The sequence below is a fragment of the Crinia signifera genome, chromosome 7, assembly GCF_055691185.1.
Source record: "Crinia signifera chromosome 7, ASM5569118v1, whole genome shotgun sequence".
Lineage (NCBI taxonomy): Eukaryota > Metazoa > Chordata > Amphibia > Anura > Myobatrachidae > Crinia > Crinia signifera.
This window is the reverse complement of record NC_139223.1, coordinates 64,400,693-64,423,012: the sequence shown is the minus strand read 5'-3', so window position 1 is coordinate 64,423,012 and position 22,320 is coordinate 64,400,693. Positions and strand designations below refer to the sequence as shown.

Sequence of the window (22,320 nt, the reverse complement as noted above, 5' to 3'; positions counted from 1 at the left end):
GCATAGCATAGAATAGCATAGTTACCCTCCTATGATTTTTTTTTATTATTATTATTTTTAAGGTTTGTTTTTTTTAGCAGAAGTCCTATCGTAAATAGAAGCAGATCTTCACTTCAGGATGGTTAATAATAAGGACTGTAATTTCTTTGCGCCATATAACAAAAGGCATAACTTCATCATCCTTATAAATTACTTCTGACTCCGAGTCATCTTTGGACTCCACCAGGACCTTTAATTCGTCCTCTGTTTCATCTGGAAAACTGTTGGTCTCATACAGTGTTTCCCGGCTCTCAGCCTCCTGCAGGGAAGTGGCGTCCTCCTGCAGGGAATTTGTTTCCTCCTTCAGGGAATTTGTTTCCTCCTTCAGGGAATGTGTTTCCTCCTTCAGGGAATGTGTTTCCTCCTTCAGGGAATTGATGTCTTCCTGCAGGGAATTTGTGTCTTCCTTCAGGGAATTTGTGTCTTCCTTCAGGGAATTTTTGTCCTCCTTCAGGGAATTTTTGTCCTCCTTCATGGAATTGGTGTCCTCCTGCAGGGAATGGGTGTCCTCCTGCAGTGGCTCAGGAGTATAAATGTCATCATTTTCATCATTCGTTTTGCAACTGTTGAAACAGTTTAAACACTTAAGACCGCTAAACCAGCCAGAAAAGTTTGCCATGACTTGTCGTCTGCTCTGTCAAGTGTAAGAATGTTCATGTTTCCTTTTGATGTTCTATTTATAACCTCTGTTTGGGGAATTCCGGACTTTGTGATGTCATAATGGTGGTTTTTGATGCATTGTGATGTCACAATGGGCCCTTCTAGGTGATTAGTTTTCAATGCTTTGTTTTTTATAATTAATTTTTATTTGAACTTTTTTTTAAAATATAAACAAGACATATACATTTTACATCAGCAATGAATGAACATTACCGTCCACTGACATAACAAACATTACACTTCTTGCATCCAATAATACATATCATATTGATACATATTTCTTACGACATGGTTTCACCCTGCTTCATTTTTTATTTTAAATCCTCCATTATTTTTACTATCTTCTACTATTTAGTTACCATCCTATACTAAGACAGCTGCTTTACTTATATCCAACTCATATTATGCCCTCGATCCTGATGTTACTATTCTTCCTACTCTTTTCGGTCTTCATTTACCATAGGTGATTTATTAATTTTAGTGGATTTTTAAGTGTATTTTACCTTTGTGATTCTCCCCCCCCCCCCCCCCCCCCTCACATCATTCTAATATGATATACAACAATGGCACTTATTTTAACTCCCAATATGTGTTCAATCTTTCGTGCTCTTTCTTTCAATCATTTCTATTAGTGCTTTTCCCCTCGAAATAGCCTTGTTAAGGCCTTACTAGATACAACGACGTGTCACACTTCTATCATGTATAACATCCTGAAGGACATACAATATAAAAAAAAAAAAAGGAAAAAATACTAATTTACCCATAAGAAGATGGGAATGAGGCTTAATATCAGCAAAAGAAAACAAAAACAAACAAAAAAAAAAAGAATAAGGACACAGAATATACATAACTTCAATTCTCTATACCCCATTATTTATTTTCCCGCCCCCTATATATATCCCTTATTATACCACCCCTCCCATATCCTATAGAATTTTGTTACTGTCTTCCTTGACATGTGTATATATTTTTCGTGCTCTATTGTGCTATTTACTAATTCCACCCATTTCCTAATATCTGGGCCTTCTTTGGCCATCCAGGATCTGGCTATACTGACCTTCGCTATTGCACAGATGTTTAAAGCAGTTTGTCTTTTTTTCTGATGTAGTGTCCTCACGAGGCCAAATACCCAGGATACAGCTACTTGGCTTCACATGTTGATATGGGATTCCCAGATCTACCAATATATCCCTAACCTTTTCCCAGAGGGTTTGCACATTTTTACACTGCCACATCAAGTTAAAGAACGAGCACCCCAATTCTCCACACTTTGGACAGCTATCCCCCTTATTTCCACCAAATCTACTCAACTTCACGGGGGTTATGTAGGTCCTATGAAGTATGTTTATTTGGACCTGCTGGACCCTTAGGGAATTGGTCGCGCCCCTTGTTGATGCCATGGCCAATATCCAGTCCTCATCACTAAGCTCTGGAATGTCTGCCCTCCACTTCGTTCTCAGTTCTGTGAGGTCATTCTCTTGATTAAAATTTAGGAGGTATTTATACATCTTAGAGACTCTCTGTCCCTGACTAGTCTTATTGATAAAGTTTTTGACTGGTGTTTCTATAATCGTATGTGAGTTCTCTCCCCCAATAAATTGGGAGAGTGCACTCCGCATTTGCAGATATCTAAAAAACATCGATTTAGGTATCCCATATTCACTCTGAAGTTGTATAAAGGATTTTAATACGTTATTGTCATATACCTTCCCCAACTTATTAATACCGTACTTATTCCATATTTTAACCCCTTGTTCTAATTTTAGTTTTTCCATATGTTTAAAGGAAAAGATGTTCATTTCAGGGTCAAGTCCTTTATAGTTGGTGACTCTGCCCACTTGTTTCCATACCCTACTAGCCTGTATCAAGATCGGTGGTGTCCTCCGGCCACACCCCGCCGCCAGTATTACCTGCAGTGGAGTGTGCCCAGGGGCCACCACTCCAACCAAGTCCAACAGACCAGGTGGCTCCTCCCCTTCCCGGCTCCAACCACTAATGTGGGCTAGCTGAGTCGCAAAATAATACAGCCTAAAGCAGGGCATTGCCAGCCCTCCCCGTTCTCGCTCTCTAATCTGGGTATCGTTTTTAATTCTTGGGCGTTTATTTCTCCATATGAAGGATGTTTCTATACTATTAATTTTTCTAAATATGTCTTCGCCTATAAATATAGGGGATTGTTGCAAGATGTAAAGAAACTTGGGCAGAATCACCATTTTTATGAGATTTATACGCCCTGTAATCAAGGATATTGGGCGGTACGAGTCTACGTTCATCGGGTCCTTCCCACTCTTAGGAATGACTGTAATCACTGCCTCTGCCATTGAGTCTGCTATTTCTCCCTCCTTTTCCATTTCCTGGAACAAATGCAGTAGTCTGGGTATCAGGACAGACCCATATTTTTTATAGATTTCCCCCGGCAGCCTATCAATACCTGGCGCCTTTCCATTTGCCAGAGCAGCTACCGCCACTTCTATTTCTTCTAACGAAAAGGGGGCTTCCAGAGTATTTGCTATTTCAGGGGTCAATTTTGGTAGTTCAATCCTACCCACATACCTTTGTATATCCTCCTCCCCTCTATCCTCTAATCTCGATTGGTATACCTCCTTAAAGTGTTTTACAAATACCTCAGTAATTTTGGCAGTGTTGGTATGGATTTCTCCAGAATCTGAGGCTATTTTGCTCACTATATTCGTTGGTCTATCTACTGTACTTTGGATAATAAGGCCATAAATTTCCCTGCTTTATCCAAGTTTACATACATTTGATGGGAGCTTTTAAGTATCCTATTTTTGGCCATATTTTGCAGATGTTCTACCCATTTTTCCTGCGCCCTGACCCATTCCTCTCTATCCCTCTCTGTTTTACTTAGGACATACCCTTGTTCATACTCTTTCATTTTCACCTCCAGTTTTAAGGCTTTTTCCTGCGCCCCTTTTTTAATCATACTTGACTTTTTGAGCATATAGCCCCTAAGAAATGCCTTAAATGTGTCCCATACATTAGTAAAGTTGGTTGAGCCTATATTTGTTTCAAAGAAGCTCTCTATTTCTTCCACTACCTCCTCCGACTTATCTATCTGCTCCAACCACCCTGCTTGAAATCTCCAATACCTAAATCCTTCCTCCTTTTCTAACTCTATTTGCATGACCACTGGGGAATGATTAGATATTCCGCGGGCTTTATATTCTACCGACGAGATGCTGTTCATCATGTTCCCTGATGTAAGTATCATGTCTATCCTGGAGAATGATTTTTTGGCTGGGGAGTAGCATGAATATTGTCTTGCCACCGGGTATCTTTCCCTCCAGACATCGAACCATCCTATTTCCCTGATAAAATCGCCTATACCTCTCCTCACATTCACCAACACCCCTTTATGACTCCAGCTGTCCACTGTGGGGTTCAAGACAGCGTTAAAATCCCCTAGACATATTATATTATTTTCTGGGTATGACGCTGAGAAATCCACCGCCATCCTCAGTATCTCATACGTAAAGGGGGGAGGTACATAGACAGACATGATACAGAACCTAACCGCATTTATGAAACAATCCAGGAATATAAATCTACCCCCCCGGGTCAATTTTGGAGGTAATACATTCAAACGATATACTTTTTTTAATAAGAATTGATACCCCCCTAGAAGAGGAGGTGAACGGAGCATGAAAATAAGAACCAATCCAGGGGCGCTTTAATGATAGCATTTTGTCCCCATACAAATGCGTCTCCTGGAGACAGATAACATCAGCGTTTAGTGATTTACACTGTTTAAGTACCATTGACCTCTTGACTTTTTCATTCAGTCCTCTTACTGTACATTCCAAGTCATACACCTAACCATAGCTTTTTACTTTGGCAAACTGTAGACTTTCAGGTAACACCATATTCATATTCAGGATTATTTTTAGACTTTTTGGTTGCAAGCTACATACATACTTTACAATTACACATATCACATTTAACACATACCCCCCTCCTCCCCCCACCCTGTATCACCTACCCATTTAGGCATACCTACTCCCAACTTAACCCCTTACACTAAGAACAAACCAATTTTCCCTTTTTTTTTTTTTTCCTCCTCTTTTTTTTTTACCAGGGGGTTGATTAATTAATAGCCACCAAACGCCCGGCCGGCTCTCCAGCAATTATTCATATTTAACTTCAATATTTTTTCCTTCCCCCCCCCCCCACCTCTCCACCCCCCACACTTCAATATAGCTTTGCTTCCCGTTTAATTTTCCTGGTTTTTATCACAACCTTTTCCCCCACTCCCCTCTTTTATATTTATTCTTCAATGCATGTAAATCAGACATAGAGAGATTTTTCAGTCCTAACCCAGTTGCTTCCTGCCGGGATAGTTATTATCTAGCCACTTGGCTGCTTCACCCGGATTTAGAAAGAATTTTGTTTCTCCTCCCGAGATTACTCGTAGTTTGGAGGGATACATCATCGAATATTTAACTTCGAGTTCTCTCATCCTACTTTTGACTTCTCGGAACTTAGCTCTCTCTCGTTGCACTTCCAGAGGGAGGTCGGGGAATACTGAGACCTTTGCACCTTTGTAGCCAAAGTCCCCTTTATTTCGAGCCAACCTTAGAATTGTGTCTCGATCCTTGAAATGAAGGACCTTAGCAATAAAGGTCCGTGGCGGGCCTCCTGGAGGCGGCGGGCGGCCTGGCACTCTGTGCGCCCTTTCCACGGCAAATTGGGCCGTAAATTCCCCCCCTCCAAACTCCTCTTTCATCCACTCTTCTAGAAATTTTTCAGGGGCTCTTCCTTCTACCCGCTCCTCCAGACCCACAAACCGTACATTGTTACGCCTCATCCTCCCTTCAATGTCCGACATTTTAAAGCGCATCTCACTTAGCTGCCCTGTCAGCATTTTGACTTGCTTTTGCAATGGCTCAGCGGCATCCTCCTTTATGGACATACGACTTTCAAGTTCAGTCACTCTCTCTCTGGTTTTTTGGGCATCACTCCTTATAGGCATTATATCTGACTGAACCTGATTTATTTGTTCAGAGAGGCGAACTTCACATTTGTTTACTGCATCGAGGACCTGTTGTAAAGTCACTTCTGGGGTTGGCTGTGCGCTAGTTGTTTTAGTGGGGGTTGACCTTGGGGTAGCCACCTGTGAGCTATTAGCGGCATTTGTTTGTGTACATGTGTACTTTTCTAACCGCGCAGCAGTGGTATTTGGGCCTGTTTTACCCATTCTGGGGCACTTGGGTTATGGAGAAGGAAGAGATTTTTTTAAGGCCAAGTTTAACCACAGTCTTAGTCCTTTAGCATTTTGCCTTTTACCCCTTTAACTATTCAGCTCTTAGTTTGCTGCAACACAGTACTTCTTAGGTTGGGTGATGTAATTCTGCAGCTGCAGTTCACCAGGAGTTCCTTATCCCCAGCCAATCTCAAAACACAAGAGCAAATAGATAGGTAATATGGCTTACCAGCCTAGGGTTTTCCAGAGTTCCTTATTGCCCTCAGAGCCTTCATTGGGTACTTCGTCTCCCCTGGTGGTGCTGGCTGCTGGGCTGCCTTATATTGCAGGTCCTTACTCCTCCACTATATCCAGGGACAGGTACCAGGACGTTTTATCACCTGCCTGCTCCACTTGCGTGCCCCGGAGTCAGCCCGCAGTATCCACCGGCTCAGGGAGTTTGCTGCGGGGTTTTCTCCTCGCCGTCCACTTGCTGCTCTCCCTGATTAATCGGTCCCCCGCCGTGGGTTTAGTGCGGCAAGAGGCGAGACACAGCGAGGGGCTCCGGTGTCTCTTCCTCCCCACTGCGCCTGCGCCTAGTCGTCCGCTCACGTGACACTCCTCCGTCACTGCCCGGCGCCTGGCTGGACTACGCCGTTCTATTCGTCTCTATACTGCTGCCGCTGGGGGATTCCTTGAGGAGTTACACCGCTCCGGTCTCACGCAGCTACCACCGGAGAATTCCCAGGTCAAGGGCTCACTGTCTCATCCTCTCCCAGGTATATGTTCTGTGTGGCGGGAAGGGGAGGGAGGAATCCACCGCTGATTTAGCTGGAGAGCCGTACCTCTCTCCTACACCTAACTCACAGGCTGCCGTGGCCACACCCTCCCGACCCAGTTTTCAATGCTTTGTGATGTCATAGATGTTTTCTAAGCATTTTGCTCAAAATAGTGGTTATCTATGCATTGTGATGTCTTAAAGGTAATTTCTAGATGTTGAATTTGACAGCTTTGTGATATCATAATGGTGGGTTTTGGTTAATTAGCGACCGAAAATGCTTATGAATCGTAAACGTAAGCCTCTCGCAGTTTGACAGGAAGCCGGTGTTTAGGGGTGGTAACCTGGCATTTTCTGGGTGTTACGGACTAAAACGTAGATGTGCCCAGGCAATTTTGAGATGTCTGTGATGTCAGCAAAGACCACTTCCAGGCTCAGTCGCAGATTAGTGGAAGCCTCAAACCTACTCACATTTGCACAGACCATAGGTAAATCCTTTTCATGGTTCTTGAATTGCAAATAGATTTGTAAGTGGACAACTATTAGCGATCCATTCATAATTCTCTCGCCATTTTAAAAGGGAAAGTTACTCCTTCTGTCTGGGTGGCTTACACACTGCAAATTCTCACATTAGTGGTCAGGTCGGAATCAGGGCCTATATGTTGTGTTTTGAAATTTTAATATCAGTTATGGTTTTGTTTTGATACTTTATATTGGGTGTATTTTACTGGTATATCCTATTTCTGTAATACCCCTTTTCCACCAAACTTTTGACCTTGGTTACTGCTGGAGCATCCTGGGTTGAGGAATAGTGGGTAAAGGTCAGCTAAAAATGACATGGGGTGTGATACATGGGAGTCCGAACCTGGTAACTACCAGGCAGATTTTTAGCACATAAATTTGAAAGAAAGAAATATATACAGGTTGAGTATCCCTTATCCAAAATGCTCGGGACCAGAAGAATTTTGGATAACTGATTATTCCGTATTTCAGAATATTTTTATATTTCAGTGATGTGTCTTGAAGTATCTTGCATTTATGTTGTACAAACACATCAAACATATGAAATACAAACAAATACATTTTATTTGTGCAAAAAAACAAAATTTCAATACATGAAACAAAGTTTGTGTACTATCTCCAATACTGAATTTAAATGCCAAGCAATAATTTAATTTTCTTGCACATATTTAGTGCCAGTTACATATCATGTCCTCAGTAGTGCTGTTACAGATGTCCCCAGGAGTGGCAATTACATATTGTGTCTTTAGTAGTGCCAGTTACATATCATGTCCTCAGTAGTGCCAGTTACATATCATGTCCCCATTAGTGCCAGTTACATATCATGTCCCCATTAGTGCCAGTTACATCATGTCCCCAGTAGTGCCAGTTAAATATCATGTCCTCAGTAGTGCTGTTACATATCATGTCCCCAGTAGTGCCAGTTACATATCATGTCCTCAGTAGTACTGTTACATATCATGTCCCCAGGAGTGCCAATTACATATCATGTCCCCAGGAGTGCCAGTTACATATCATGTCTCCAGTAGTGCCAGTTACATATAATGTCCTCAGTAGTGCTGTTACATATCATGTCCCCAGGAGTGCCGGTTACATATCATGTCCCTAGTAGTGCCAGTTACATATCATGTCCCCAGTAGTGCCAGTTACATATCATGTCCTCAGTAGTACTGTTACATATCATGTCTCCAGTAGCGCCAGATGTCCCAATTAGTGCTTTTAGCAAAAAAAAAAAATATATATATATATATATATATATATATACGTATTCACTTTCTGCAATGTATGGTTTTTGGAATAATTTGGATAAGGGATACTAAACCTGTAATTATAAAATAATACATCAATGCTGGGTTTGTTTGTATCCTTTGTTTTTGGGAAGCTAATGAGATATTTCCTGCATTGATTATATTAAACTGAAAAAAGATTAGGATATTGATAAAAAAAAAAATCTCAAGAGTATTGGGGGGGGGGGATTTAATGCAGGGTGAAGGGGGTTACTTGCTGTTCCCGCCAGGGGCGGATTGGCCATTATAACCACCGGGAAGTTTCCTGGGAGGCCGACGACTTGTGACCGCAGCGCTAATGGAGAGGTGTGATACCCGCGGCGAGTACAGTGGAGTGGTGCACCGCACTTATAGCTTGCCACAGTCTGTGACTCCACATAGCTGTGTGACGGGTGGCATGGATGCTTTCTCAGCCAGCCACCGATGGTTGCCAGAAGTCAGCTGAGCCACGCTCAGCCCAAGCTGTCCCTGGGACCCTGGCTCATGTGCATCACAATGGCCTGGCTCCTCCTCCAGCCCTGGGCCCTGCAGACATAGAAATCAGCATTGAATTAAGGAGGAACATCCCCCGGCCACACCAGAGCCTGCAAACGTACTGTAGGTAAAAACTGCATGGCCTCGTAATCTACAAATATATAAGGGGTGTATGTGGGGTGGTTAAGGTAAATAATAAATAAGGACTGTGTGTGGGTGAGAGGAGGAAAGGGTAATGGGGTTGTTAGGTATATACAGTAGTATATATGAGGTGTGGGCGAGGGTGGTAGGAATTTATGTATATTAATGGGTATTGGGGGAGGTAATGGGTATATGTTATATAAGGGGTGGGGAGGGGGAGGCTGGGTATATAGTATGTAAGGGTATAGGATGTGTGAGGGGGTTTATATATATATATATATATATATATATATGGGGTTTGTGGCAGTGATAGGTATATGGTACTGTATATTTGGGGTGTATGGGGGTTGATAGTCATATAGTACATAATAGGTGTGTGTAGGGTGGGCATTTATGTATATAAGGGGTGTTGGGTGGGCGTGATAGACATATAGTATATAAGGGCTGTGTGTGTCTTGGGTGATAGGTATAAAGTATATAAGGGGTTATTAGTATATGGTATATAAGGGGTGTATGGGGTGATTGGTATATGACATATACAGTGTGTGTGTGTGTGTATGACAGATACGAATGACTACGACTGCATACGGCTGTTTCAGCCGTATGCAAAGTCGTGTTCCGGAGGGGAATTTACAAAGCAGTCAAATACAACTGCTTTTTAATCCTCCGATGGCGTAATGATTCTTATTAGTGGCCGTATTACTCTCGCTAATACGAATTCGTACAGAATTGTATTGGCCGCTAGGCAGCCAATAGAATCATTCGGTGGGGAGGCGCGGAAGATTAAACATCTCTGCGCCTCTCCTCAGTCCGTGTCGGGGACCGCCGGAATCGCCGGTGTTTCTTATTTTCAGAAGACCAGGACTACTTCGGACAGAAGAGGACATGATCTTCGCCGGAGGACCTTGGTAAGTTGGATTTCCTTCCACGGGTCCCCCTATGGATTCCTTCGGATCCAGGACTACGGACAAGCCCCTTAACCAAGGCCCTAGACCCCGGACTCTGCTGCCCCGGACCCAGTAACCAAGGCAACGGACCCTGGAGCCCTGGACCCCAGACCCTGGAGCCCCGGACCTGGACCATGGAGGCCCGGACCCAGGAACACCGAACCCAGGGACCTACTGACGGGCTCAAGATAGGTAAGTTTCAGTATGTGTGGGCTTTGGATGTATTACACTTTTACTTTTCTTGTGTGTCCGTGTGTTTATTTTACTATTTTTCATACTCATGCTGGGACTTGTGGTTCTCCAAGTCCCAGCTTGCGGGGGAGGCTTGCTGGGACTCATAGTTCCACAGTATTAAACAATAGTTAAATCTTTTACACTGAATCATCTCGATGCCCACCGCCCAGGGGCATCGAGGACAGCACCAGGCTTCAGCCTGGTCAGGTAAGTCCTGGAGGGGGGGTCCCCACTCCCCCTGGGCCCTTGGCCAGGCTGACTGGTCGGTAGGGTGAATGTTTTGGCCGCGGGACCTTATCTAATAAGTGTCCCCTGGCTGTGACATTACACTGCTGGCTGGTTTGGCCTGGGGCTGGTTCATAAAATACGGGGGACCCCTAGTCATTTTGTCCCCTGTATTTTGGGAGCCGGACCTGGTGCTGGTTTAAAAAAATCGGGGATCCCCTATTTGCCGGGTTCCCTGATTTTTTATTACCAGCCCCGGCTCTTTCAGCCTGGTGCTGCTTACGGCTGTGGGGGAGACCCCACGCCGTTTTTTATTTATTTATTTTCTATTTTTTACACACTGAAGCCTGCACGGATCTGACTGATCCATGCAGGCTTCTGCCAAATACGACAGGAAAATAAAGTGTATTTACCTGGCGTATTTGCCCGGCCATTCGCGGCCGTTTTACGCTAATTAGCGGCCGCTTAGTAAATCAGGAACCACCATTCTTTAGAATGGTGATTTCTGTCGTATTGTATCGATGGTGTATTAATTCGTATTTGTAAATACAAATACGAATGTCCCATCAATATGAATATTCATATTTTTGGCATAGCAAATGCCCAAAATGCGTATACGCCAAAAAAAAAATCGTATTTTCGTACGAAAATACAATTTTTTTTCACGCATTTTTCTTAGTAAATTTGACCCATAGTATATAAGGGCTGTGTGTGTCTGGGGATATAGGTATATAGTATATAAGGGGTTATTAGTATATGGTATATAAGGGGTATATGGGGTGATTGTTATATGACATATAGGGGGAAATTTACCAATATGAAAAACCTAGTTTTTCGTATTGGTATTTTCCCTACGACTGCATACGACTGTTTAAGTCGTATGCAAAGTCGTGTTCCGGAGGATCAGTTACAAAGCAGTCATATACGACTGCTTTGTAACCCACCGATGTCGTAGAAATTCGTATTAGCGGCCGTATATACGGCCGCTAATACGAATTATTTCTAGCAGTCTGCACGGATCAGTCAGATCCGTGCAGGCTGCAATGTGTAAAAAAAAATAGAAAAATAAATAAATAAAAAAAAAACGGCGTGGGGTCCCCCCCACAGCCGAAACCAGCACCAGGCTGACAGAGCCTGGAGCCGGTAATTAAAAATCAGGGAACCCGACAAATAGGGTTTCCCCGATTTTTAACAACCAGCCCCAGGCTCCTGCTCTGGGGCTGGTTCCCAAAATACGGGGGACAAAATGACTAGGGGTCCCCCGTATTTTAAGAACCAGCCCCAGGCAAAACCAGCCAGCAGGGTAATGCCACAGCCGGGGGGAGACTTTTTATACAAGTCCCCCCGGCCAAAGCATTAACCCTACCGACCAGTCAGCCTGGCCAGGGGCCCTGGGGGAGTGGGGACCCCCCCAATAAAGGGGTCCCCCCCCTCCAGGACTTACCTGACCAGGCTGAAGCCTGGTGCTGTCCTCGATGCCCCTGGGCGGTGGGCATCGAGCTGATGGTTTGGTGTAAAAAATAGAATAAAAACCATTGTCTTTTACTGGTGAACTATGAGTCCCAGCAAGCTTCCCCCGCAAGCTGGGACTTGGAGAACCACAAGTCCCAGCCTGCGGGGCATTAAAGGGCCCGCTGGGTCTTGTAGTGCCACAGTAAAAGAAAGAGTTAAATAAACACACTGACACACGTGAAAAATAAAAGTTTAATACATACATAACACATACATACTGATACTTACCTTTCTTGATCTCGTAGGTAGCCCTGGTCCTGATGTCCTGTGTCGTCCATGTCGGCTGTCTGCGTCGTCCTCCAGGTCCATGTCGACGGTCTGTGTCGTCCTCCAGGTCCATGGCGGTGTCCGGGTCCGAAGAAATCCATGTTGGAGCTGTGGAAGGAAATCCTACTCACCTGTTCCTGCGCTGAAGAAGTCTTCTCTTGATCCGACGTAGTCCAGGTAATCTTCCTGCTGTCGCCGGTCCCCGCTGTCTGCGCTGTCTCTGCATCGCGCTGAGGAGAGATGCTGAAGTTTCATATTCGGCGCCTCTCCTCAGACTGAATTCTATTGGCCGCCTAGCAGGCCAATCAGGAGCCGAGAAAGTCGGCTCCTGATTGGCCTGCTAGGCGGCCAATAGAATTCGGTCTGAGGAGAGGCGCCGAATATGAAACATCTCAGCATCTCTCCTCAGCGCGATGCAGAGACAGCGCAGACAGCGGGGACCGGCGACAGCAGGAAGATTACCTGGACTACGTCGGATCAAGAGAAGACTTCTTCAGCGCAGGAACAGGTGAGTAGGATTTCCTTCCACAGCTCCAACATGGTTTTTTTCGGACCCGGACACCGCCATGGACCTGGAGGACGACACAGACCGTCGACATGGACCTGGAGGACGACGCAGACAGCCGACATGGACGACACAGGACATCAGGACCAGGGCTACCTACGAGATCAAGAAAGGTAAGTATCAGTATGTATGTGTTATGTATGTATTAAACTTTTATTTTTCACGTGTGTCAGTGTGTTTATTTAACTCTTTCTTTTACTGTGGCACTACAAGACCCAGCGGGCCCTTTAATGCCCCGCAGGCTGGGACTTGTGGTTCTCCAAGTCCCAGCTTGCGGGGGAGGCTTGCTGGGACTCATAGTTCACCAGTAAAAGACAATGGTTTTTATTCTATTTTTTACACCAAACCATCAGCTCGATGCCCACCGCCCAGGGGCATCGAGGACAGCACCAGGCTTCAGCCTGGTCAGGTAAGTCCTGGAGGGGGGGGGACCCCTTTATTGGGGGGGTCCCCACTCCCCCAGGGCCCCTGGCCAGGCTGACTGGTCGGTAGGGTTAATGCTTTGGCCGGGGGGACTTGTATAAAAAGTCTCCCCCCGGCTGTGGCATTACCCTGCTGGCTGGTTTTGCCTGGGGCTGGTTCTTAAAATACGGGGGGACCCCTAGTCATTTTGTCCCCCGTATTTTGGGAACCAGCCCCAGAGCAGGAGCCTGGGGCTGGTTGTTAAAAATCGGGGAAACCCTATTTGTCGGGTTCCCTGATTTTTAATTACCGGCTCCAGGCTCTGTCAGCCTGGTGCTGGTTTCGGCTGTGGGGGGGACCCCACGCCGTTTTTTTTTTTATTTATTTAATTTTTCTATTTTTTTACACCAAAGCCTGCACGGATCTGACTGATCCGTGCAGGCAAAAACGCAAATACGACATGAAAATGGTGTTCTATTTTCCTGTCGTATTTGCGTGGGTGTTTTACACCACTAAGCAGCCGTATTATCCATACGGCTGCTTAGTAAATCAGAAACCACCATTCTTTTGAATGGTGATTTCTGTCGTATTCTATCGATGGTGTAGACATTCGTATTTGTAAATACAAATACGAATGTTCCATCTTTAGGACTACGAATTGTTGTATTTTTGGGATTGTAAATCCCGAAAATACAAATTCGTAAAAAAAAGGTGTATTTCTCCCTACGAATACACCTTTTTTCTACGAATCCATTTTGGTAAATGTCCCCCATAAGGTGTGTGTGTGTGCTTGTGTGTGTATGACAGATATTTATGTATATAAGGGGTGTTGAGGGGAGGAGGGGGGTAATGAGCCACCCAAGAGCTAGCACTTGCAGCAGAAGACACAACTGGAAACAAGAATATTTATGCTTGTGACCAACTCTGTGGCCACAGTAAAGACAACACACCCTCACTTACAGTACCTATGGTTGATTACCCATTACAGCCTAGTTATACACCTTCAGTCATAAGTGGAGTTGCATTTCAAATGCGTACAACTCTGCATGTCTTATAGTTGAGTATACTTATCTGACACCCATTTTCCTATTACTGTGCCCATATAGAAACACCAGGGCCACTTGCATACATTTTCCCCAGGCTAAAAGTTGCCAGCCAGCCCATGTGTGGTCCCATGGTACAATGGGGCTGCTGCAATGCTGGTTTTGCATCAGCTGCGTGTCATCATGCCCTGCCAGTCCAGCGGCAGGCCCTCAGTGAAGTCCCAGTGTGTGTCTCTGCTGGGAAAGTCAAGTGGCAGTGGTCAGCGGAAGGCAGCCCGCATTAGTCAGTCCCTGTGTCTGGCATCCTGCTCCCTCACTGCTGCTGTGTAGCTCTGCTCCTGGCTGTCTCATCAGTGTAGTTGTCGTAGTTGTCAGTGCAGACTACCAGGTATGCAACACCAACCACCCTAAAACATCTATACTAATCACCAGGGCCGGACTGGGACTAGAAATAGGCCCTGGCATTTTGACCCTTGCGCGGTTGAAAAGGGGGGCGTGGCCACATGGAAAGGAGGTGTGGCATCACAAAAAGGAGGCATTACACATTATGGAACACACAGTTATGCCCATAACACATTATGGAACACACCGTAATGCCCATTAACCATTATGGAACACACCGTTATACCCATTACACATGGTGACACACAACGTTATGCACATTACACATTATGGAACACACGGTTATGCCCATTACACATGGTGACACACACAGTTATGCCCATTACACATTATGGAACACACCATTATGCCCATTACACATGGTGACACACACCGTTATGCCCATTACACATGGTGACACACACCGTTATGCCCAATACACATTATGGAACACACCGTAATGCCATTACACATGGTGACACACACACCATTATGCCCATTACACATGGTGACACACACCGTTATGCCCATTACACATTATGGAACACACCGTAATGCTATTACACATTATGGAACGCACCGTTATGCTCATTACACATGTGACACACACCGCTATGCCCAACACACATGGTGACACACACCGTTATGCCCATTACACAGTATGGAACACACTGTTATGCCCATTACACATGGTGACACACACACCGTTATGCCCATTACACATGGTGACACACACCGTTATGCCCATTACACAGTATGGAACACACCGTTATGCCCATTACACAGTATGGAACACACTGTTATGCCCATTACACATGGTGACACACACACCGTTATGCCCATTACCCATGGTGACACACACCGTTATGCCCATTACACATGTGGTCTGTGCAGACTGTAGTGCAGGTTACAGCCACAGGCAGCAAAGATAACTCAGAGGGAGGTAGGGGCAGGAGGCAGGACAAGACAAGACTGAAAAGCTGATACACTTATTCTGACGCACAGACACAATGACGTGGACACACACACACACTGATGCTGATACACTGATAGACCCTGACACATGGATGCTGGCACAGAGACAACCAGACACAAGGATACTTACACATAGACGCTGACATATGGATGTTGACACAGACACACAGCTGCCACTGGGTGGGTGAAAGGTAGCTGCCGGGTAGTGAGTTAGTGGAAGGAGAGGAGAGAGACAATGAAGCTGGGTGGGAGAAAGATAAGGGACGACAGGGGCGGCTGGGTGGGAGAGAGATAGGGACGACAGGGGCGGCTGGGTGGGAGAGAGATAGGGACGACAGGGGCGGCTGGGTGGGAGAGAGATAGGGACGACAGGGGCGGCTGGGAGAGAGATAGGGACGACAGGGGCGGCTGGGTGGGAGAGAGATAGGGACGACAGGGGCGGCTGGGTGGGAGAGAGATAGGGACGACAGGGGCGGCTGGGTGGGAGAGAGATAGGGACGACAGGGGCGGCTGGGAGAGAGATAGGGACAACAGGGGTGGCTGGGTGGGAGAGAGATAGGGACGACAGGGGTGGCTGGGTGGGAGAGAGATAGGGACGACAGGGGCGGCTGGGAGAGAGATAGGGACGACAGGGGCGGCTGGGTGGGAGAGAAATAGGGACAACAGGGGCAGCTGGGTGGGAGAGAGATAGAGACGACAGGGGCGGCTGGGTGGGAGAGAGGTATAGAACACGTGGGGATGTCAACTGTGTGAGATTGGGAAGTTGGGGTGCAACAGATAATACAGAATATATACAGTGAATGTATGTATATATATATATATATGTATATAATTGCTTCTGGCGGCCCGGCACTCTCCCTAGGGGTTCAACATGCCCCGGTGCCCTTCCGGATGGGTATGTGTAGATAGGCAGGAATCTTATCTTAGAGCACCTTGACAAAGGGGTTACCGCACCCCGAAACGTTGTTTTTTGCCGCACCTCAATAAACCACTGAAAGTTACCTCCGAGTGCCGCCCATTCCTGCCTATATATATATATATATATATATATATATATATATACACACATACAGAGTACCACAACACTCGCCATCCCTGCGAATGGGGTGCAAACAGCACTCGCCATTCCCAGGTTGGGGTGAAAGTGGCCTGTGACCACATGCTCTAATAAATACAAATACAGGGACTCAACACTCTCCATAATGAACTAACTCACCTTAGTATACAATCAATCAAATAAATAATGGGGTTTTAGTTCATGAATTGATCAATGCATTTAAGCTTGCAGCCCATCGCCAAGGGACCCCATTTCACTGCAAGTCCTACACTAGCATTTGTTTCTCAAGAGCCTGCCAACTGCCGACACATCATAGCTAAAGTGGACATGTGTATTTTCCTGGTTTAAAGCTCACCTGCCAAGTGCCTTATGGCTTTTAAAGATGAGGCAGTCACCTAACACAACACCTGACTTAGAATTAAAGGGGCAGCTGTAACAGGTTACAGATAAATTAGCTCATCTGGGGTGAAAGAGAAAGCTATGATCACAGTAACAAAGGTTAATAAAAATTAACCCACATATATACACACATACAGAGTACCACAACACTCGCCATCCCTGCGAATGGGGTGCAAACAGCACTCGCCATTCCCAGGTTGGGGTGAAAGTGGCCTGTGACCACATGCTCTAATAAATACAAATACAGGGACTCAACACTCTCCATAATGAACTAACTCACCTTAGTATACAATCAATCAAATAAATAATGGGGTTTTAGTTCATGAATTGATCAATGCATTTAAGCTTGCAGCCCATCGCCAAGGGACCCCATTTCACTGCAAGTCCTACACTAGCATTTGTTTCTCAAGAGCCTGCCAACTGCCGACACATCATAGCTAAAGTGGACATGTGTATTTTCCTGGTTTAAAGCTCACCTGCCAAGTGCCTTATGGCTTTTAAAGATGAGGCAGTCACCTAACACAACACCTGACTTAGAATTAAAGGGGCAGCTGTAACAGGTTACAGATAAATTAGCTCATCTGGGGTGAAAGAGAAAGCTATGATCACAGTAACAAAGGTTAATAAAAATTAACCCACATATATACACACATACAGAGTACCACAACACTCGCCATCCCTGCGAATGGGGTGCAAACAGCACTCGCCATTCCCAGGTTGGGGTGAAAGTGGCCTGTGACCACATGCTCTAATAAATACAAATACAGGGACTCAACACTCTCCATAATGAACTAACTCACCTTAGTATACAATCAATCAAATAAATAATGGGGTTTTAGTTCATGAATTGATCAATGCATTTAAGCTTGCAGCCCATCGCCAAGGGACCCCATTTCACTGCAAGTCCTACACTAGCATTTGTTTCTCAAGAGCCTGCCAACTGCCGACACATCATAGCTAAAGTGGACATGTGTATTTTCCTGGTTTAAAGCTCACCTGCCAAGTGCCTTATGGCTTTTAAAGATGAGGCAGTCACCTAACACAACACCTGACTTAGAATTAAAGGGGCAGCTGTAACAGGTTACAGATAAATTAGCTCATCTGGGGTGAAAGAGAAAGCTATGATCACAGTAACAAAGGTTAATAAAAATTAACCCACATATATACACACATACAGAGTACCACAACACTCGCCATCCCTGCGAATGGGGTGCAAACAGCACTCGCCATTCCCAGGTTGGGGTGAAAGTGGCCTGTGACCACATGCTCTAATAAATACAAATACAGGGACTCAACACTCTCCATAATGAACTAACTCACCTTAGTATACAATCAATCAAATAAATAATGGGGTTTTAGTTCATGAATTGATCAATGCATTTAAGCTTGCAGCCCATCGCCAAGGGACCCCATTTCACTGCAAGTCCTACACTAGCATTTGTTTCTCAAGAGCCTGCCAACTGCCGACACATCATAGCTAAAGTGGACATGTGTATTTTCCTGGTTTAAAGCTCACCTGCCAAGTGCCTTATGGCTTTTAAAGATGAGGCAGTCACCTAACACAACACCTGACTTAGAATTAAAGGGGCAGCTGTAACAGGTTACAGATAAATTATACTCTGTATGTGTGTATATATGTGGGTTAATTTTTATTAACCTTTGTTACTGTGATCATAGCTTTCTCTTTCACCCCAGATGAGCTAATTTATCTGTAACCTGTTACAGCTGCCCCTTTAATTCTAAGTCAGGTGTTGTGTTAGGTGACTGCCTCATCTTTAAAAGCCATAAGGCACTTGGCAGGTGAGCTTTAAACCAGGAAAATACACATGTCCACTTTAGCTATGATGTGTCGGCAGTTGGCAGGCTCTTGAGAAACAAATGCTAGTGTAGGACTTGCAGTGAAATGGGGTCCCTTGGCGATGGGCTGCAAGCTTAAATGCATTGATCAATTCATGAACTAAAACCCCATTATTTATTTGATTGATTGTATACTAAGGTGAGTTAGTTCATTATGGAGAGTGTTGAGTCCCTGTATTTGTATTTATTAGAGCATGTGGTCACAGGCCACTTTCACCCCAACCTGGGAATGGCGAGTGCTGTTTGCACCCCATTCGCAGGGATGGCGAGTGTTGTGGTACTCTGTATGTGTGTATATATGTGGGTTAATTTTTATTAACCTTTGTTACTGTGATCATAGCTTTCTCTTTCACCCCAGATGAGCTAATTTATCTGTAACCTGTTACAGCTGCCCCTTTAATTCTAAGTCAGGTGTTGTGTTAGGTGACTGCCTCATCTTTAAAAGCCATAAGGCACTTGGCAGGTGAGCTTTAAACCAGGAAAATACACATGTCCACTTTAGCTATGATGTGTCGGCAGTTGGCAGGCTCTTGAGAAACAAATGCTAGTGTAGGACTTGCAGTGAAATGGGGTCCCTTGGCGATGGGCTGCAAGCTTAAATGCATTGATCAATTCATGAACTAAAACCCCATTATTTATTTGATTGATTGTATACTAAGGTGAGTTAGTTCATTATGGAGAGTGTTGAGTCCCTGTATTTGTATTTATTAGAGCATGTGGTCACAGGCCACTTTCACCCCAACCTGGGAATGGCGAGTGCTGTTTGCACCCCATTCGCAGGGATGGCGAGTGTTGTGGTACTCTGTATGTGTGTATATATGTGGGTTAATTTTTATTAACCTTTGTTACTGTGATCATAGCTTTCTCTTTCACCCCAGATGAGCTAATTTATCTGTAACCTGTTACAGCTGCCCCTTTAATTCTAAGTCAGGTGTTGTGTTAGGTGACTGCCTCATCTTTAAAAGCCATAAGGCACTTGGCAGGTGAGCTTTAAACCAGGAAAATACACATGTCCACTTTAGCTATGATGTGTCGGCAGTTGGCAGGCTCTTGAGAAACAAATGCTAGTGTAGGACTTGCAGTGAAATGGGGTCCCTTGGCGATGGGCTGCAAGCTTAAATGCATTGATCAATTCATGAACTAAAACCCCATTATTTATTTGATTGATTGTATACTAAGGTGAGTTAGTTCATTATGGAGAGTGTTGAGTCCCTGTATTTGTATTTATTAGAGCATGTGGTCACAGGCCACTTTCACCCCAACCTGGGAATGGCGAGTGCTGTTTGCACCCCATTCGCAGGGATGGCGAGTGTTGTGGTACTCTGTATGTGTGTATATATGTGGGTTAATTTTTATTAACCTTTGTTACTGTGATCATAGCTTTCTCTTTCACCCCAGATGAGCTAATTTATCTGTAACCTGTTACAGCTGCCCCTTTAATTCTAAGTCAGGTGTTGTGTTAGGTGACTGCCTCATCTTTAAAAGCCATAAGGCACTTGGCAGGTGAGCTTTAAACCAGGAAAATACACATGTCCACTTTAGCTATGATGTGTCGGCAGTTGGCAGGCTCTTGAGAAACAAATGCTAGTGTAGGACTTGCAGTGAAATGGGGTCCCTTGGCGATGGGCTGCAAGCTTAAATGCATTGATCAATTCATGAACTAAAACCCCATTATTTATTTGATTGATTGTATACTAAGGTGAGTTAGTTCATTATGGAGAGTGTTGAGTCCCTGTATTTGTATATATATATATATATATATATATATATATAAACACACTTGTGGAGCTTACTGTAGAAGAACCGGATGCCAGAGGGTTAAATCTGCCTGTCCTCTATCTGCTTCCCCAAGCAGCAGCAGCAGCTTGTAGAAGGGGGAGGGCTTGTAATCGAGCAGCAGCTTGTAGAAGGGGGAGGGCTTGTAATCGGATTGCAGGGGGAAGCGTTCTGTGCTTATTAGCAGGAACAGAAACACATAAAGCAGCAGGGAGATGCTGCAGTTACTACTGCCTGTGCGGATGGGCATGGGAGGGACAGATCAGCGTCTGGCTGTGTAAGGCTTCCGGCGCCGCTGCCTGTAATACACACTGTGACAGGCGGGTGCAGCACAGACCGGAAGCATCAGCAGGACAGAGTGAGATAGAGAGGAAATGGATGGCTGCTCAGGCACTGTCGCGTAAGGGTGCCGCGGCGTCACATGCGGGGCTCAGTGTGCATAAAATCGTCCCACAAGGCCATCGGCCCTTCTGCCATTTGCCAGATGGCCAGTCCGGCCCTGCCTCCAACACTGTTTTTATTAATTTTATGCCCCATAATTATGCAAATAGGGCTCTGCCAATAAGAGCTGCCCTTTGTTATCAGTGGCAGTATATATTATACATGCCAAACTGTATGTTCCTGTATTCTGAAATGTAAGCATAAATGTGTTTCTTTTTTATTGCAGATCCGGCAAACTTATGATACAGGCAACAATGGCAATTTATAAGGCAGCTGTTGAAAAGTTCCTCCCAACCCCTTCAAAATCTCATTATGTCTTTAACTTACGAGACTTCTCTAGGGTTGTACGAGGAGTATTACTATGTCCATATACTCACTTACAGGTAATTGCTGATGGATGCTGAGATATTATTGTGTTATTATTAGGCAGCGATAGGCAACAGACAGCCCGGGGGGATGCAATATGTCCCAATGCACCTTTCTCTGCAGCCCAAATCATCTTCCATATGACACATTTCTGTTCACTGCTTTATGTTCTACCAGCATCAGCTCTCATTAAATAGGTGATTCAGGGGGATGAGGGCTGCTTTACGTAAATGGAGCTGTAGAGTGCATATAGCATTGTGAGTGGTCTGATGGGTGTTCTGTGGTGCTCGGCAGGTGAAATGGGTACTCTTTACCTAGAACGGCGCCAGCGATTGAAATCGCGGTCGTCGGGGGTAAAAATCGCGGTCATCGCGGGTAAATCGGGATGGCCGCGATGCCCGCGATGACCGCGATCACCGCGATTTTCCCATAGGGAACAATGTTAAAACGGCAGATTGACCGCGATTTTACTGTTAAATGCCTCAATGGACCCGATTTGGGGCCAAATAGGCCAAATTAACCCTTAAATGTCCCCCCAAATTTTTAACGCCACCCCACGATCCACGCCAACCCGAAGCGTGGCGAGCGCAGCGAGCCCGCGAGGGGCGGCGGTACGCGTCCTCCGACCTTTTCATGCCCTACTATCCACTAGGGCGTGGTGTGAGAATATAATAGTGTGGCGAGCGCAGCGAGCCACCGAGCCCGAAGCGTGGCGAGCGCAGCGAGCCCCGCGGATACCTTCACAGGTAGACGCGTCCCCTCGCGGGCTTCAC

The 22,320-nt window shown here is 45.2% G+C and overlaps 1 protein-coding gene across 1 annotated transcript in view; it reads left to right on the top strand.

Annotated features, from left to right (window-relative positions):
* Positions 1 to 22,320, top strand: part of DNAH3 (dynein axonemal heavy chain 3) — a 399,027-nt gene that overhangs the window by 301,070 nt on the left and 75,637 nt on the right. The window contains exon 45 of the mRNA XM_083153252.1: positions 21,408 to 21,564. Coding sequence (XP_083009378.1) covers positions 21,408 to 21,564 — 157 coding nt within the window. The remainder of the gene's footprint in view (positions 1 to 21,407; positions 21,565 to 22,320) is intronic.